General features: G+C 39.1%; 1 protein-coding gene across 3 annotated transcripts in view; it reads left to right on the forward strand.

Annotated features, from left to right (window-relative positions):
- The window catches only part of mon2 (MON2 homolog, regulator of endosome-to-Golgi trafficking), a 155,771-nt gene that overhangs the window by 41,299 nt on the left and 94,104 nt on the right, over positions 1-20,368 (forward strand). For 2 of the 3 annotated variants that reach the window (XM_073058733.1, XM_073058734.1), the window contains exons 3-8: positions 2,342-2,469; positions 3,579-3,710; positions 10,620-10,749; positions 18,135-18,232; positions 18,687-18,812; positions 19,848-20,042. In XM_073058733.1, coding sequence (XP_072914834.1) covers positions 2,342-2,469; positions 3,579-3,710; positions 10,620-10,749; positions 18,135-18,232; positions 18,687-18,812; positions 19,848-20,042 — 809 coding nt within the window. Of the gene's footprint in view, positions 1-2,341; positions 2,470-3,578; positions 3,711-10,619; positions 10,750-10,920; positions 10,970-18,134; positions 18,233-18,686; positions 18,813-19,847; positions 20,043-20,368 lie in introns of those variants that run through there. The other variant, XM_073058735.1, reaches the window with a different exon arrangement.

Raw genomic sequence — 20,368 nt, forward strand, 5'->3', positions numbered from 1 at the left:
TCGCGTTACGCGAGCTCATCAGACCCGAGCACATCAGACCCGAGCACATTAGACCCGATCGCGTTACACATCAGACCCGAGCACATTAGACCCGATTAGACCCGATCGCGTTACGCGAGCTCATCAGACCCGAGCTCATCAGACCCGAGCTCATCAGACCCGAGCACATCAGACCCGAGCACATCAGACCCGAGCACATTAGACCCGATTAGACCCGATCGCGTTACGCGAGCTCATCAGACCCGAGCGAAAACGCTGCTTTTAAGTTAAAGGCGATCAATAACTTTTCCTGGTAGGCTGCAGTATATATATTTTTACCAGTCGCTAGGAGATATTGGAATGTTGTTCGTGCTGTTCAGTAAAAAAGTATATGCAACGTAATTTGTGTTACCGATACGTATGTATATTTAAAAGTAGCCGTATTACAGGCACGGTTCGAAAAAAAGCATTTGCAATATATATTTGTTTGTTACCATATGGATTTAATTAAAAGTTAAAAAATCCTCACGTGTAATATATTTCTGTGTAAATATCTCTCTGTGTAAATATCTCATATTACAACGTGGGACACCTGCGGCCTAAAATCCGGTGCGGCCTGTACAAGTAAAAAATTGATTTTATTTCTAAAATTAGAGCCAGCGGCTTTTAATCAGGTGCGCTCTGTAGTCCGGAATCTACGGTAATCATTCCCTCTTACTTCCTGCCAATATTGAGTCTTATTTGGTACTTTTTTGTAAACTTTGTCCTGTGTGACAAGTTGAATCTTGTCAAAATCCTTAATAAAACCCATGTAGGCTACATCAAATACACTTCTCTTTGAAATATTCAGATTTATAGTTTTTTTTAGCCAAATCTGAACATATTTTAATGGTCACGACATGGTTAAAATGATGAAAGAAAACTACAACAGGAGATTTTCTCCTTTGGGGAAAGTCTTGTTTAACTGATCATGCTCTTTGATCAGCTATAACTGTTACCTGTGCAAAATTTTCCTTGTCTTTCACTTTACTTCAAGAATTTCACACATGGCTTTCAAAATGTATATACAAATCCTGACTATTCCATTTATTTCTGGGATGGAATGGTACCACGGTAGCGTAGCAGTTAGGGCATCACTATTACAGCTTGGGGTGTTCCAGAGTTTGGAGTTCAATTCCGGCATGGCACCAGTCTGTAAGGAGTCTGTCCGTCTTCCCTGTGGAGAGCACTGTTCCCTCTAAGCTGCAGGGTGTGTGCAATCACACAATAACTGAAATGCTCCTGTACACATAGCATTTGTTGTCATGCAGCTTGAATTGGACACAGCTAGAGAAATTTCACAAAATGTGAAAGATTTTCTTTGTTGTACTGTGTTTCATTATACCTTTTAATAAATAAAATCAAAATTATGTGTTTTTTTTCAATTGTCATTCTAAATATTTATATATGCATATTACAATTCTCCAAGTGTAGCCTGACTAGGCTCAGCATTATCTCCTTCCTTTTATATTCTATTCCCCTTGGAATAAATGCCAACATTGCATTTGCCACCTTTACCACAGACTCAACCTGTAAATAACCTTCTGGGAGTCTTGCACAAGGACTCCATAGTTTTCAGGTTGTGTAAAAATTTCCTGCTCAGAGCAATGATTGATGTGCACAGCTGTAAAAAAAAATAAAAAAAATTAGATGGAACATTGGTGGAAAGCATGGGGTTTCTTCCAACAGTCCAAAGGTGTGCCAAGTAGGTTAATTGGTAATTGTAAATTGTCCCATGATTAGGGTAGGGTTAATCAGGGTTGTGGGCATTGCTGGGGCAGTGTGGATGGAGGGGCTACTCCATGCTCTATCTATCGATCGATGGATAGATTCTGATGACCTGGTTAAATCTTACAATAATTTCACTTTGAAGAGCCACATGTTGTTATTTGCAGCTTTCACGTTGCTTGTATCTCAATGGCCCAAAGCTGACACATCTCTTGACTGAACTTTTACTTTAGTGATTGAAGATACCAATTTTTCCAAACGTTACTAAAATTTGAAGAACATTCCTGAATGGAATCACAGAGAAAGTTGAGCTGCAAAAATTCACGGGACATCAAAGCATTGTTGTGTGTGCATGTGTTGTACATCCGCTTTGAAATGCAGGTATCCAAGTTGGCTCATGGCACTGTTAGCACTGTTACCATGATAGTATGGATTTCTGCTGGAATTCCTAATAAACTACAAAAGTGAGCTGCTGCATTTTGGCTCTGCTGGCATTTTTGATAAATGTAGCAGCATCTGTGTAGTCAGTCTAATTCTAAATTAATACTAATAAAGATGCAATTTGGTTATTAAAGCCCTATTCATTCTTTACCAGCCCTGAAGGAAAGCAGCTCTGAGGTTGTCCAGCCATTGCTCATGGGATGTGGAACCAAGGAGCCCAAGATCGCTCAGTTATGCCTGTCAGCAATTCAGAGACTCATGTCTCATGAAGTAGTTTCAGAGGTATGTAGAAAATCAACTGGAGATCATTTGATGCTGACAAAAAGTGGTTTGTTGCTGTATTTACTGGGCCTCTTTTGGGCATTCAAGCATTTATCATTATGAAAGGCAGATTTTATTTTGCAAACACGAGGAAATCTGCAGGTGCTGGAAATTCAAACAACACACACAAAATGCTGGTGGAACACAGCAGGCCAGGCAGCATCTATAAGGAGAAGCACTGTTGATGTTTCGGGCCGAGACCCTTCATCAGATTTTTATTTTGATCAGTTGGTTATGTGGCGAGTAGGAATCCATCACTGAATCAGAGTCTTTAATCTAAACTGAGAAACTGCATAAAATGAACAATATCAGGTCCACACTAGTTCTCCTTGCTAGCTCTCTCCCACATTGCAGCATTTCTGTCTATAAGAGTTTTAATTCCTCTCTCCCTCACATGCTTCATTGAAATGGATCTGTCCTCTTCCCTCTAATTGCAAGCAACATTTGTGCCCATCTTATGGAACCTATCATTTTAATGACCTTTTGTTACTTTTCAGTCCTCTTCAGCAGAAATTCTTTGCCTGCTCAACCTTTCACATGAGACTTTATGCTAGAGTCTGCGCTTTTTCTCCTAAATTGTGCTGTTATGGAGCCTCCAGTTGTAACTTGATATGCTTAGCATTTCCAGTATTTGTATTTAGTCTAGTTTTAACTTTATTTTTGCAGATGACGTTCACTCTGATATAACTTTTAAATAATGTACTGATTTGCGATAAAAACAGTAAAAATGTAAGTTGTAAGTAAGAAGATTTGTGGGTTTCCTCCGGGTAATCTGGTTTCCTCCCACATTCCAAGAATGTACAAGTTAGAGTTAGTAAGTTTGAGGGTATACTATATTGGTACTGGAAGTGTGGTGCCACTTATGGACTGCCCCCAACACATCCTTGGACCGTGTTTCTCATGGACATAAATGATGGATTTTAATGTATATTTTTATGTGCATGTGATAAAGTTAATTTTTAGAACCTTTAAATCCCTAATATTATATGTATACATTTTGCATCCTTGCTGTATTGCATTTATAAAACTGAATGTAGATGCTTACTACCTGGTTGGTATGTGTTTGATAGGCTGCTGCTGGGAATATCATTAATATGCTGTGGCAGTTGATGGAAAATGGCTTGGAGGAACTCAAGCTTCTTCAAACGGTCCTGGTCCTTTTGACAACAAATACTGTAGTACATGATGATTCCCTTGCTAAGGTAAGGTAAAGGAGCTGTCACATGCAGCTCACCTGAATCAAGAGGAAACGAGTGCTTAATTATTTATAATATTAAGATCTGAGCGTTCATTCTAATTTTTTTTATAGCTGCAGAGACCAGCCATTGCTCTGAGCAGGAACTTTTTTTTACACAGCCTGAAAATTGTGCAGTAATTTATTTTTTTTTGTAAAATGCATACTTTGAATATTTAGAATGAAAATTGAAAAATCACATACTTTTGATCTCTAGAATATAGAATTTTTCACATCAGAAAACACAAACCACATCTCGCAACACTAGTAAATGATGTCAGGCAGTCAAAACAACTGACAAGCACAGTGGCAAAAGTAAAATGTTTTGAGTAGGTGGCATCGGCGCTTAGCGGACCTGCCGTTTATTAACAACAAGCTACTGACTTCCATTCTGTGTTTGTTGTTACAAGTTGCAACAGTGTTGTCAGTATTTCAAGTTACAATGTAAGTACGCTAAAGCTCTAAAACGTTTCAAAGATTGTGGCATGTTTATTATTTAGAAAATTTATCGATTATATTGATTAACACAGTCTATTGTATTAACAGACTTCAATATTATCATAATTTCAAAAGCTGCACATTATATAAAAGAAATTCCAGTTGCATAGCAACAAAGGAGCATTTCAGTTACCATGTAGCTGCACACCACACAGCTTAGGGAGAATAGTGTGGTGGGAGGATTATTTTTTATTACAACCTTTGTTATAATATATATGAATTATCCTTTAAATTTGAAAAGGTTGGTCAGGAAATTATATCATTGGATCCAACAGTAGATTGACAGTTAAAGAGAATTAACACAATATTGTTAGAATTTCAATATATGAATTTGAGGTCAAGTTTCTGTGTGTGTGTGTGTGTGACAATAGACAATAGGTGCAGAAGTAGACCATTCGGCCCTTCGAGCCTGCACCGCCATTTTGAGATCATGGCTGTTCAATTACTATCAATACCCGGTTCCTGCCTTGTCCCCATATCCTTTGATTCCCCTATCCATAAGATACCTATCTAGCTCCTTCTTGAAAGCATCCAGAGAATTGGCCTCCACTACCTTCCGAGGCAGTGCATTCCAGACCCCCACAACTCTCTGGGAGAAGAAGTTTTTCCTTAACTCTGTCCTAAATGACCTACCCCTTATTCTCAAACCATGCCCTCTGGTACTGGACTCTCCCAGCATCTGGAACATATTTCCTGCCTCTATCTTGTCCAATCCCTTAATAATCTTATATGTTGCAATCAGATCCCCTCTCAATCTCCTTAATTCCAGCGTGTACAAGCCCAGTCTCTCTAACCTCTCTGCGTAAGACAGTCCAGACATCCCAGGAATTAACCTCGTGAATCTACGCTGCACTTCCTCTACAGCCAGGATGTCCTTCCTTAACCCTGGAGACCAAAACTGTACACAATACTCCAGGTGTGGTCTCACCAGGGCTCTGTACAAATGCAAGAGGATTTCCTTGCTCTTGTACTCAATTCCCTTTGTAATAAAGGCCAATAAAGGTTCAGAGAGTGAATGATACTTTTGGGAGGAAGGAAGAGGAATTACTTGCCTTGATTGAATGTGAATCAGGTATCTAACCGGTTTGTCTGTGAAAACTGTTCTATATAAGATGCATGCTAAAGACTTACTGAGCACCATGGTCACCTTTGCAGAGGGAAAGGTAAACAGAAGAGATTCTGTAGATGCTGGAAAATCTTGAGTAATGCACATAAAAGGTTGGAGGAACTCAGCAAGTCAGGCAGCATTTATGGAGGGGCATAAACAGTCAATGTTTCTGGCCATCGCCATTCATCAGGACTGGAAAGGAAGGGGGCAGAAGCCAGAATAAAAGGTGGGGGAAAGGGATGGAGTAGAAGTTAGCAGGTTATAGGTGAGACCAGGTGAGGGGCAAGGTGGGTGGGTGGGGAGGGAGATGAATTAAGTAGCTGGAAGGTGATAGGTGGAAGAGATAGAGTTGCATAAGAAAGAATCTGATGAGAGGGAGCAGTGGACCATGAGAGGAAGGGAGCCAGAGAGAGTTGATGGGCAGGAGAGCAGAAGGGTGAGTGGGTAACCAGAATAGGGAACAGAAAAGGAGAGGAGGGAGGGCAAGAAAATGAATGTCAACTATTTTTTCCTCCATAGGTGTTGCTTCACCTGCTGAGTTCCTCCAGAAAGAAGGCTTTTGTGATTCTGCCATCAGTATTATTTTTATTTGCCAATATGGCCACTTGCTTTCTTTCTCCTGGTTATCAGAAATTAAATTGGTGTATCCTTGAGTGTTTCAAAGAAAACTTCTAGGATTCTTTCTCATTTCTTGTTCGTATAAAATCAATGTCTTGTGCTTCCTTTTGCTGCTTTATTGATGTCATACTATTATTTAAGATTGATCTCTTGTCAAAATTGCTGCAGATCAACAATTAAATACAAGCCCTTGTATCTTTGATGTGATTGATTGGTGGTAACGATCTCATGTATGTGGCGCTTAGGACAGTGTTAGTCCATTCACATCTGAAAATAGCGCCATATGATCTTTAGCTGTGAAGATGTTTACTCAGGACAGTGAAATTCAGCTGATGCTTATAAGACCATAAGACACACGAGCAGAATTAGGCCATTCAGCCCATTGAGTTTGCTCCGCCATTCCATCATGGCTGATCCCAGATTCCACTCAAATCCCCATACACCTGTCCTTTGATACCCTGACTGATGAGGAAACAATCAACTTCCACTTTAAATTTACCCACAGACTTGGCTTCCAATTGGCAGAGCATTCCACAGATTTACTACCTTCTGGCTAAAAAAAAAACTTCTCCTTACCTCTGTTCTAAAGGATCACCCCTCAATTTTGAGGCTATGCTCTCTAGTTCTGGATACCCCCACCACAGGAAACATTCTCTCCACATCCACCCTATCTAATCCTTTCAACATTCAGTAGGTTTCAATGAGATCCTGCCGCATTCTTCTAAATTCCTGTGAGTACAGGCCAAAAGCTGCTAAACACTCCTCATGTTAACCACTTCATTCCTGGAATCATCCTTGTGAATCTCCTCTGGACTCTCTCCAGTGACAACACATCCTTTCTGAGATATGGGGCCCAAAACTGTTGACAATTCTCCAAGTGCAGCCTGATAGGCTCAGCATTATCTCCTTCCTTTTATATTCTATTCCCCTTGGAATAAATGCCAACATTGCATTTGCCTTCTTTACCACAGACTCAATCTGTAAATAACCTTTTGGGAGTCTTGCACAAGGACTCCGAAATCCCTCTGCACGAGTGATATTAGAACCTCCTCCTCATTTACATAATAGTCCGCACTATTGTTCCTTTTACCAAAATGCATTATCATACATTTCGCAACACTGTATTCTATCTGTCATTTTTTGCCCATTCTTCCAATTTGTCTAAGTCCTGCAGTAATCACGTTGCTTCCTCAACACTACCTACCCCTTCACCTGTCTTTGTATCATCTGCAAACTTTGCCACAAAGCCACCAATTCCATTATCCAAATCAGTGACAAACAATGTAAAAAGTAGCGGTCCCAATACTGACCCCTGAAGAACACTACCAGTCACCAGCAACCAACCTGAAAAGGCCCCTTTTATTCCCACTCGCTGCCTCCTGCCTGTCAGCCATTCCTCTATCTATTCTAGTATCTTTCCTGAAACACCATAGGACTTTATCTTGTTAAGCAGCCTCATGTGTAGTGTCTTATCAAACGCCTTCTGGAAATCCAAGTAAATCCACTGCCTCTCCTTTGTCCACCCTGCTTGTTACCTTGAAGAACTCTAATAAATTTGTCCGGTAAGATTTCCCTTAACAGAAACTATGCTGACTTTGATTTATTTTTTATTATTAGTCTCCAAGTAATAATAGATTCCAACATTTCCCCAACCACTGAGGTTAAGCTAACTGGCCTATAATTTCCTTTCTTTTGCCTTCCTCCCTTCTTAAAGAGTGGAACGACATTTGCAATCTTCCAGTCCTCCAGAACCATGCCAAAATCAAATGATTTTTAAAAGATCGTAACCAATGCATCTGTTATCTCTTCAACAACCTCTCTCAGGACTCTGGGATGTAGTCCATCTGGTCCAGGTGACTTATCCACCTTTAAGATCTTTGAATTTGCCTAGCACTTTTTCCTTTTTAATAGCAATGGCACTCTCTCCTGCTCCCTGACACTCACAGACCTCTGGCATACTGCTAGTGTCTTCCACAGTGAAGACAGATACAAAGTACCCATTAAGTTCCTCTGCCGTTTCTTCGTTTCCCCCCCCCCCCCATTACTACCTCACCAGCATCATTTTCCAGTGGTCCAATATCAACTAACTGAAAAAATTTTGGTATCCTACTTTATATTATTCGCTAGTTTGCCCTCATATTTCATTGTCATTGGTACTAATATGTATTATGACTTCTGGCTGCTCACCCTCCCTTTTCAGAGTATTGTGGGCATGTCCAGAAACATTGTGGACCCTGGCACCTGGGGGAGCAAACTACCATCTGTTTTCCTTTTCATGTCCACAGTATCAGCTATCTGTCCCCTGACTATAGAGTCCCCTATTACTGCTGCCATCCTCTGTAGGTTCCCTACCCTTCTGAGCCACAGGTCCAGACTCGGTTCCAGAGGCATGACCACTGTTGCTTCCTCCGGGTAGATTGTCATTTCTCCCCCCGCCCCCCCCCCCAAAAAGTGCTCAAACTGGAGTACTTATTGTTGAGGGGGATGGCCACAGAGGTGCTCTTCACTGTCTGATGTTCCCCTTTCCCCCTCCTGACAGTAACCCATTTATCTGTTTCCTGTAGCCATGGGGTGACTACCTCCCTGTAGCTCCATTCTATCACTCCTTCACTTTCCCTAATAAGCTGAAGGTTGTCAAACTGCAGCTCCAGTTTCCTAACACGGTCTCTAAGGAGCTGCATCTCAATGCACCTGGCGCAGATGTGGCCATCAGGGAGTATTTCACCCTTGAATGCTGTCTGATTTGACATCATTGGTTAATTCTGAGGTTTGCAGAATTTCTGCTCCTTGTTTGAGATTCTAATACCCAGGTAAATATGCTAAAGACCATGAAACTCTTTTTTGCCTCAGAATACAGATATTGATCATCAAATCATGTCCAAAATGCCCTGTGCACATTATTGGTTTTTATCTATGTTCACATCAGTTATGTTCAGTCCACATTCAAACCCATGTTCTTTTGAAATTGTTTCTTCTAGAAGTGGAGGGTGTTGTCAGAGAATAAGTTCTAATTTCAGTAGTAGATGCAAGTTTTAAGCATATATAGTAAGATTTCTTTTCACTTGCCCTTTCAAAGCTTACAGTACATTTTTGCTACGGGACAGAAAATAACATTGGAAAATTTAACTGGCCCAATTAATTTCATAATTTTTATTAACTGTTTCCATTGTACACAAGTTAAGAGATGTTAATTCTAATGAATTGATCCAATGTCTGATGCCCAGTATTTTCATTTGGAATCCCAATGTTGGATGTAATGTAACTAGTTACACCTTTAGCTATGCTTTGATTGCATATATTATATACTGTTAAAATATGGTCAGATGAAAATACTAATGTTTCGGGTAAAGTGACCTCTTTAAACATATTGACTAAAGCCACCATTTGGATGTCATTACATTTAAATTTAATTAGTTCTTCTGTTTGCAAATGTATTTTTGCAGAAATATTATCTACAGTTTCATTAACCATCTTTATCCATTTTGTTTATTTTGGAATATATGTATAATTATTTTGATCAGTGCCTCCTGAATCTATTCTTTAGTTGTTAATAATTTTAATAGCTAATGGCAAATAATGACATAAATGTGATAAACTAGTCATCTTCCAAAATCTGGCTCTTTGTGTATTTTCTGCTTATATTAGCTTGTATTTTTATTCCAGTTGATGTCACTGTCAATTTCTTTAATGTTTTTTTCTTAACCTGAGGTTGCACAGTAGTGTAGTGGTTAGTGTAATGCATTCCCACCACTGTCTGTTAGGAGTTCATACATTCTGCTTGTGACTGTGTGGATATCCTCCCAAATTCTGGAGGCATACGGTTAGGGTTAGTCAGTTGTGGACATGCTGTTAGCGCCACTGTTAACAAATGCATAGCAACATTTGAGGCTGCCCTCAGCACAATCCTCGGACTATAGTTGGTAGTGCAAAATTAAGGATTTCATTGTATGTTTCAATGTACCTGTCACCAATAAAGCGCATCTTAAGCCTAGTATATTAATTTCTGTTTGCCGTATCTGAGCATAAACAGTTTAGCAAGAAAGTGCAAATAAAAACAGAATACTGGAAATACTCAATAGATCAGGCAACATTTGTAAAAGAAAAAGCAGAGTTAATGTTTCGTGCAATAACTTTTCATTTGCACTTCAATAGAAATATGTTTATTTAATAGAGACAAAATAATAATTTTAAAATTGGTCCCCTCCATTTAAATTTCCTCCACATAAATTTATAAAACAATTCCCTCTATGATGACTTAAGATGGTATTTTATTAGAGAAGTTTATTTTGTGCCATATTGTATGATATAGGTGATCATGGTCTTTCTGTCACCATGATTGTTCTTGGCAAATTTTTCTAGAGAAGCGGATTGCCATTGTACAAGACAGGTGACCCCAACTATTATCAATTCACCTTCCCCAAGGGTGACCTGCTGGCTAGCAGAGGGAAGGAGTGCCTTGCACCTCCTTTGGTAGAGACGTATCTCCACTCTGCCACCCTATTAGGGAAGTGATAAAGTAATCAATATTTTGAAATGCCAATTTAAAAGTGGTCTTTAGACTATCTGACCCAAATTGCCATTATACGTTTTTAATACTTTTTACATGTTTGTAGATTAAATTTCATTGAAATTCACCTTTAAAATTTTGTTCAGGCAATTGTACTCTGCTTTCGACTGCATTTTACCAAAGACAATATCACCAATAATACTGCAGCAGCAACGGTGCGCCAAGTGGTTACAGTTGTCTTTGAGAGAATGGATGCTGAAGATGAGCAACATAAAGGTTGGTTAATATATTAATTGATTATAACTCCCAGACAAAATACTCACCAGTTTCTCACCAGACAAAATACTCTGTTTAGATATGAGAATGGACAAAACAAACTTTTGATCCAACAGGACTCTACATTCCTCTGAAAGATGGTTACTGAATAGATCGTCTTTTTTTTTATAGAACATAGAACACTCCAGCACAGTACTCTGTATGAAGCCATGGGAAATGGGTATGATTTTAAACGAATACTTGTCTGTATTTGCCGTGGAGAAGTATATTGAAGCTAGTGAGTTCAAGGCAGGGGACAGTGATAAACATGTATATCAGTGCTCTGATCAAGGTTTTGAAACTACCTGGGATCTGACCAGGTGTATCCTAAGATGTGTTGGGAAGAAAGGGAAGTGATTGCTGGATCCTGACATAGAGTTTTGTAATTTTGTTAGCAGCACGTAAGATATTGAAACACTTGAAAATAGTTAATTTTGTGTCTTTAGAAGATCAGCAGGGGTAAGCCAGGAAACTGCAAGCCAGTGAGCCTTGAGTCAGTAGTAGGAAAGTTATTGGATTTGTCTGTGTTTGGAAACCTGAGGACTAATTTATGAATAGTCAGCATGACTTTGTGTGTAGAAAATCATGTCTCATGGGTTTGATTAAGGTTTTGAAGAGGTGACCAAGAGGATAGATAACAGCAAGTGGGTGGACCATATTTATATGGCCTTTAGCAAGTTCCCAGGGTTGACATGTCTAAATGTCTAAACCAGAGAGCATGAATTTAAGATGAGAGGTATTAAGTTCAAAGAAGATATGTGGGGCGATTTTGTTTTTACACTGAGTGGGGAATCCCCAGAATGCACTGAGTGGGGGTTGAGGCAAATAAGATGATAAGCATTCAAGAGACTCTTAGAAGCTACATGAAAGTGCAGGAAGTTGAAGGATATGGACACTGTGTATGCAGAAGGGATGTTCAATTGGATATTTGATTACTAATTTAATTTGGCACATCATCATTGAGTACAAGAGCTGGGCTATTGTGGAATTCGACTTAGTTTATTATTGTCATGCGTACCAAGATACAGTGAGATGCTTGTCTTGCATACTGTTCAAACAGATCAGATCATTACGCAGTGACTTGAGGTAGTGCAAGGTAAAAAGTGTAACAATAAAGTGTAACAGCTACAGAGAAAGTACACTGCTGGTAACCAATAAGGTGCAAGATGATTATGTGGTATGTTGTGAGGTCAACTCCAACATATCTTACTAGGGAACTATTTAATAACAGCAGGATAGAAACTATCCCTGAGCCCGTGTTCTCAGGCTTTTGTATCTTCTGCCTGATGGGAGGGAGGAGAAGAGAGAACATCCAGGGTTGGTTGGGTTTTTGATTATGCTGGCTGCTTTACTGAGACAGCAAGAAGTATAGACAGAGTCCAAGCTGGTTCCGGTGATGTACTGAGATGTACTGTCAACTCTGCAGTTTCTTGCAATCACGTGCAGAGATGTTGTCATACCAAGGTGTTATGCATCCAAATAGGATGATTTGTGTGGTGCATCAATAAAAATTAGGAAGGGTTGATGGGAACATGCCAATTTTCTTCAGCCTCCTGGAGAAGTGGGAGGCATTGGTGAGCTTTCTTGGCTGTGCCGTGTACATGGTTGAATCAGGATAAGCTCTTGGTGATGTTCACTGCTCCTCTAAGAGGACCACAACCTTATCATGGTTTGGAGGCTTATGTGCCTCAGTGACCTGGTGAGCTATGTTGACTGGAGTCAGGCTTTATGTTTTGGCTCTTGGTAGGGTCACCCATGCTAAACCTGTCAAAGGGGTAAAAACCAGACTAAGGGTGGTCCACTGGTCCTCCAGGTTTGGGGTTTCAGCTCAGGTCTAACAACTCTGACTGGTCAAAAGAAATTGTTAAGGAAACAGCAATGAAGAATACTTCTATATTGGTGTGCGTCAGCATGGACATACAATAATGGAGGACTTTCATTGCTGCCCTAACGCCAGCGGCATAACAGTAAGTAGATGTTCACTCCTGGGAACTTGAAGATTTCAACCCTCTTTCAACATCTGCACTGTACAGTTGTGCAGAAAGTTAGGCCACACAAACTATTGTGTGCAGTTCTGATTGCTATACTACAGGAAACGTGATTAAGCTGGAGAAGATGCAGAAAAGATATAGAAAAGAAAGGATGTAGCTTGTATTAAAAGGAGAGATTGCAAAAATAGGCAGGGACTGTTTTCCCTGGAGCAAAACTGACAGATGATGTGGTAGAGTATGAAGTTTTGAGAGGTATCGATAGGGTAGATAGCCTGATTCTTTTTCCCCACGGTAGCGGGACTGAAGAGCGTAGGTATATGCTGAGAGAGAGGAAATCTGAAGGGTAACTACAAACCCCATTTCCAGAAAAGTTGGGATATTTTCCAAAATGCAATAAAAACAAAAATCTGTGATATGTTAATTCACGTGAACCTTTATTTAACTGACAAAAGTACAATGAAAAGATTTTCAATAGTTTTATTGACCAACTTAATTGTATTTTGTAAATATACACAAATTTAGAATTTGATGGCTGCAACACACTCAACAAAAGTTGGGACAGAGGCATGTTTACCATTGTGTTACATCACCTTTCCTTTTAATATCACTTTTTAACCGTTTTGGACCTGAGGATACTAATTGTAGTAGATTTGCAATTGGAAGTTTTGTCCATTCTTGCTTGATATAGAACTTCAGCAGCTCACCAGTCCGTGGTGTCCGTTGTCTGATTCTCCTCTTCATGATGCGCCATACATTTTCAGTAGGAGATAGATCTGGACTGGCAGCAGGCCAGTCAAGCACACGCAGTCTGTGTCTACAAAGCCACGCTGTTGTAGCCTGTGCAGAATGTGGTCTGGCATTGTCCTGCTGAAATAAGCATGGACGTCCCGGGAAGAGACGTCGCCTTGATGGCAACATATCTCTCTAAAATCCTAATATACGCCTCAGAATCAATGGTACATTTACATACATGCAACTCACCCATGCCGTGGGCACTGATGCACCTCCATACCATCACAGATGCTGGCTTTTGCACCTTTCGCTGATAACAATCAGGATGGTCGTTTTCATCTTTGGCACGGAGAACTCGACGCCCATTTTTTCTGAAAACTAGCTGAAATGTGGACTAATTTGACCACAGCACACGGTTCCACAGTCTTTCGGTCCATCTGAGATGAGCTCGGGCCCAGAGAACTCGCCAGCGTTTCTGCATAGAGTTGATGTATGGCTTCCTCCTTGCGTAATACAGTTTCAAGTTGCATTTCTGGATGCAGCGACGGACTGTGTGACAATGGTTTTCCGAAGTACTCCTGAGCCCAGGTGGCTATAATTGTCACAGTAGCATGATGGTTTCTTAGGCAGTGCCGCCTGAGGGCTCGAAGATCACGCACATTCAACAGTGGTTTCCGACCTTGCCTTTTATGCACTGAGATGTCTCTGAATTCTCTGAATCTTTTCACAATATTATGTACTGTAGATGTTGAAAGACCTAAATTCTCTGCAATCTTGCATTGGGAAATGTTCCTTTTGAACTGACTAACAATTCTCTCACGAATTTTGGCACAAAGGGGTGAGCCACGACCCATCCTTGCTTATAAAGACTGAGCCTTTGATGAACACTACTTTTATACCCAGTCATGATACCTCACCTGCTACCAATTAGCCTGCTTGATGTGGAGTCTTCCAAACCGGTGTTACTTGAATATTCTGTGCACTTTTCAATCTTATTTTAACTCTGTCCCAACTTTTGTTGAGTGTGTTGCAGCCATCAAATTCTAAATTTGTGTATATTTACAAAATACAATTAAGTTGGTCAGTAAAACTATTGAAAATCTTTTCTTTGTACTTTTGTCAGTTAAATAAAGGTTCACATGAATTAACATATCACAGATTTTTGTTTTTATTGCATTTTGGAATATATCCCACGTTTTCTGGAAGTGGGGTTTGTATTCCACACACACAGTAGGTGGTATCTGGAACAAGCTGCTGGAAGAGATGGTGAAGGCAACAACAGTAACAACATTTAAGAGGCAACTTTGCAGGTACTTGAATGAGCAAGGCAGTTAAATATGACATTAACGCAGGTGTGGGATTTGTATAGATCGGCCTGATGGTTGGCATAGATACACGTAATGAGTCAAAGAGTCTTTCTATTTTGCAGAGCTCTTTAACATTGAGCTCTACCTTTTAAAAATTCCATCACATTATTCTGGTTAATTTTCATCTTGTGTTTGTTCATGATAATCCACCAAACTTTGTTTACATAACATTTGTTTACATCTTCCCTTAATATCTGGGATCTGAAAAAGTCAAACATTAAGCCTTGCAAATGAAAGTTAATCAAGCTTTATACACTTTTGAAGTAACGATTGGGGCATTACCTTGGCCAAAGAATAAATAATAATAGTTCTTACCTTAATTTTTACATTCCTTGCTTTAAGAATTGAGCACAAATATTGTCCTCAAGCTGTTCTCTTGTAAACCCCAGCTCTTGACATCTATAGATCTCAGAAGAAGGAACAAAAATATTTAGTTAAAACTTTTAACAAGTTATTGATTTGGTTGTCAGAATTCTGAAGGTGTCCAATTATTTTTAATTGTTGGTTGCCTTTCAGTTGCTGTATTAATCCAGTCATAGTGGGTGAGCCATCAACCCAGGTACGTCACATTGAGAGGTCATTACTGTAAATGAAGGCAAGCTGTCTGGCTTCTTCCCCTTTCTTACCAGTCCTGATGAAGGGTCTAGGCCCTAAGCCCTTCCTTTCCATAGTTGCTGCCTGACTTGCTGAGTTCCTCCAGCACTTTGTATGTATTCCCTCAAATGAAGACAAATGATTATTTGCTTTTAGATATCAGAAAGTAGTTGAATTTGTTATATAACTGTTTAATCTTAGGGAAATTGCCTTCCTATCATTTAGAAAAAGATATTTGTGAAAGAAAATCAAGTACTTTTATTTTTCAGTTATGCCCAGAATGATGCTTGGGATCAATTAGTAATGTCCCTTCAATAGGAAAACTTAACATTGCTTTTTTTCACTCCTTTTCAAAAGGTGTATTAATTTGTAAGTAAAGACCAATAACACACCCAAATCCACCAAGCAGCAGTTTAAAAATTGCTGCTCCTGATCTGTGTAGACATACCCTAGCATGCTGGCTGAAAAACTTATTCCGTGATGTCACTGAAATGTCCAGTTCTCCATCTACCACAGTCAAAAGTCTGTTGTTTCAGTTCCTTTGTTGACTATTTCTAACTGGTAGGCCATCTTTCAACCCTAACACTGCAGCCCAAACTGGATGCTTTGCATTTCACAGCTAGGGATTTCACAGCTCTTATTTCTTGGTGCCTGTCTATGTCACTGTCAACAGTCACAGCCCCTTGGAGCTGCTGGAACTCTGTCAGCCAAACTTGCCCAGCAAGTTGTATCTTTTGTCGTGGCTCTCTCATTCTTAAATATTTTATCCTTCATTGTAATGCCATTGAACGAAACTTCCACTTCTTGAACTGAATCGAGTAGCTATTTAATCAACAGACCGATCTGTTCGGCTAGTTAACATTCTCCCCTGATATCTGCGCGCATTTGCTGCTGTGTCTCTGTTCTGCCTGACCATTCCTGCTAGGAGAACTTTGTTAATTAAACTGTTGTTGCATTTTTTAAGCATCATTTGATTTAATATCAATCAGTCCTTGTTTATTGCTTTTGCAAGACAAATCATGATGCTCCTAACCAGTATATTTTTGCCAGATTTTTTTCCCATTGTTTTATATGTTAATTTAATGGAAGATCTCAGTAAGAAAGCTTTGTATATTTATTGTCCATAATCTTATATTCATACACCGTGGGGAAATAGGCCCTTTAGTCTAACTAGTCCATGCTAACCAAGCTAGTCCTATTTGCCTGCATTGGAACATATCCCCACATTTGACCCATTTCCCTCTAAGTCTTTCTTTTCCGGTGTCTGTCCACATGTCTACTAAACATAATTATACCCGCCATTACCACTCCATCTGGCAACATGTTCCATATATCCACTGCAGTCTTGCCATCAGAACCCCTGGAAACCTTACCCAATTTCACTTTAAACTTATGCCCTATAGTTTACATTCCCCATCACAGGAAAAAGAATGATCTTAATCACCTTATCTATGCTCCTTATGACTTTATAAACCTCTAAGGCAGGGATTCCCAACCTGATGTCCACAGACACCTTGTTAATGGTATTGGGCCATGGCATAAAAAAGGCCTGCTCAAAGATGACCCCTCAACCACCAATGTTCCCTCTAATTTTCTTTCTATGGCTGCACAGACCAGCAAATTTTCACTCTCTCTGAAAGCTGTGAGGCCCTTTAAACATTTTTTTAATATGCATACTGGGAATATTTAGAATGAAAAATCACATTTTTGATTTAATTTATTAATTGAAGGGTATAATGAAATGCAGTACAACAAAGAAAATCTTTCACATTTCGTAAACTATTAAACTTATATGGTGTCGGTGTTCAACATACTGGTGGTTTATGAACAATCAGTTACCAACTTCCATTCTGTGTTTATTGTTACAATTTGTAAGTGTTACAACCTGAAACACTGACAATGTAAATACATTGAAGCTCTAAAATGTTTCAAAGTAAAAGTTGTGGTACATTTATTATTTAGAAAATTTATGGATTATATTCATGAACATATAATTACAGGGTATTTCACAATTATATTAGAATAGATTTCAAAATTATATTAACATTATGAAAAAGAAAATTCCAGCTGTGCAGCACCAAAGATAATGTGTGCGGGAGCATTTCAGTTACTACATTGCTGCACATCAGCGCAGCTTAGAAGGAACAGTATCTACCACCTACATTCTTGGGGAGAAACAGCCAGAACTATTCAGCCTGAAACGTTTGGTTAGCATAACCCTTTACAGTGCCAGCGATCACCAGTCAGGGTTCAACTCCCGCCACTGTCTGTTAAAAATTTGTACTTTCTGTCCATGGCCACATCTCTGGTTTCCTTGCACATGAGATGGGATTACTGAGTTGTGGGCATGCTATGTTGACACCAGAAGTATGGCAACACTTGTACATGTATACATATCAAATAAAGCTAATTTTAAAATCTTCAATAAATTGTTTCTTTAAGCATTATAACATTTTGTAGCAGCTCACACCAAAATTAACAGCTTGCTCCCCGAAAGGAGATTAATTGAAGCAGTAGACAGTGAGCTGAGATGCTTTGCCAACTAGGTTCAGATCCTTTAAAATGAATAAATATGAAAAAGTAATCATGGAAAGAGAAGCAACATTGTATAAGTACTGAAATCCCACATCCTAATGAACAGTTTTGACTTTGTTTATTTCAGACAGTGATAATCAACCTCCTGTCATTCAAGGAAACAGCAACAGAAGAACCATCAGTACACTGAGGCCCTGTGCAAAAGATGCATACATGCTCTTTCAGGTAACGCTACTCCTTGCTATTGTTAAATCGGAGATTAATGAGATATGCCCAAGAAAATCATCAATTTCATTAATTGCATGAAATTTAGCAGGACAAATTGTGGGAATTTGCATGGATGTAATGTGAAAAGAAGTTGCATCAACCTCCTGTGCTATTTAAACGTTTAAGCTTTTTTACCGGGAGGCATTTGCTCATGCTTCATTTCAGTGCATATTGATTTACATCACCAACTCTTTCAATTCAGTTACCTCAATTAGATCGCTATCTTTCACATTTTGAGATTATTGATATCACGGGCAACCCATGAATAAAGATTAGATTAGAGATGCAGAAGAAGTTATTAATTCTTACAGAATGAATCTATTATTTTCTGCTGCTAACGTGATTTTATTAAGTTATTCAAGGAGTTCTCCTTTTACATCAATGGCCTTATTTAATTCATTTAACTTTCCAGGACTTGTGCCAGTTGGTAAATGCAGATGCTCCATACTGGTTGGTGGGAATGACAGAAATGACCCGAACCTTTGGATTAGAGTTGCTCGAGTCTGTTCTGAATGACTTTCCACGAGTATTTTTGGAGGTAAAGTGTCTAAAATGTGGCTTGTAAAACCTATTTTGTCCTTACTGTGTTGGTACGGTACTGGGCTTTAAGTCAAATCAATTCAAAGTAAAGAGATGGGGAGTAGGGCTGAGACAGAACTGGGAAGCAATACATAGCTATCTTACCACCACCTACCATGCCCTTCCCCCTCATTAATTTATACGGGTTCTCTCATCTTTACACTCTCAATGCGAGTAAAGAACTCGCATTGTATTGACTATTTTGAGTAATCTGAACTTTTTTTCTATTCAAGATCAGAGTTGATTTGAAATTTAAAAAATTAAATAATTAAGATAATTCCTCTGGAGCTGTTGTAGGAGTTTCACATAAACATATTGCCTTTGAAAGGAAGTAACATCTTGTCTTGCTCCACCATGAAGCACTGTATAGACAATTGATTACATTTCAGGTATATTCACTACGTTTATTATATAAGCAATTGTGGCATGAAATAGGTCAAATTACCTTAGCCAGCAATGAAATGACTAAACTTTAGTGGTAGTTGGTGGAGTAATTCTGTCTAAACTTCAAGGGAAACTCTCATATCCTCTGTGGTGCAATGGTATCTTGTGCGTCCTGCTGAGGAGACAAGCACAACTTCAGTTTAATATCTCAAGGTGACATTGATTGATAACAGTGCACATTGTTAAAGCTGCACGGTACTGCAGATTAGCTTTCTTTGTCACATGTACATGGAAACATAACAGTAAAATATGTCACTTGTGTCAGGGATGTGCTGGGTCATGCTTCCAGTGCCAACACAGCATGCGCATAACGTACTAACCCAATGTCTTGTATGCCTTTAAAATGTGGGAGGAAACCCAGGCGGTCATAGGGAGAACGTACAAACTCGCAGACAGCAGTGGGCATTGGACTGCTGGTGCTGTAAAGTGCTGTGCTAACCATTACGCTACCATGCTACCTGATAAATAAGAATCTGGTTACTTTGTAATAATGTTGCCATGATTTTGATTTGGTAATGATAATTTCAGTATTTTTTTTCCTTCCTTACAGCATCAAGAATTCAGTTTCCTTTTGAAGGAAAGGGTATGTCCCTTAGTGATCAAGCTGTTTTCTCCCAATATCAAATTCAGACAGGGTACCAGTACTCCATCTTCTCCAACTCCTGTTGAGAAACCGTATTTTCCTATCTGCATGCGTCTTCTCCGAGTGGTATCTGTTTTAATCAAGCACTTCTATGGTCTTCTGGTAAGGGATTAAAATTTTTTCCTACCTATTTTAAGTATTTGCATAAAGATTATCCAGAAAGATTTTTGCCAATTTTATTCAAACCCATATTTATATTCAAAATTATGCTCATTATAGACCTAAAAATATCTGTTAGATTTTATAAATTAAGTTAAATTCGAGTTCAAATTTATTGTCATCGGACTGTACATGTATACAACCAAACGAAACAGTGTTCCTCTGGAGCATATCATACGCAGCATAAACCAGAATACTATACTGTAAAGAAGTGAATAAAATATAATTCAAAATGCATGTAATAAAGCACAGCACAGGTTTTCAGTAAA

Source organism: Hemitrygon akajei, chromosome 10, assembly GCF_048418815.1.
Source record: "Hemitrygon akajei chromosome 10, sHemAka1.3, whole genome shotgun sequence".
NCBI classification, from domain to species: Eukaryota; Metazoa; Chordata; class Chondrichthyes; order Myliobatiformes; family Dasyatidae; genus Hemitrygon; species Hemitrygon akajei.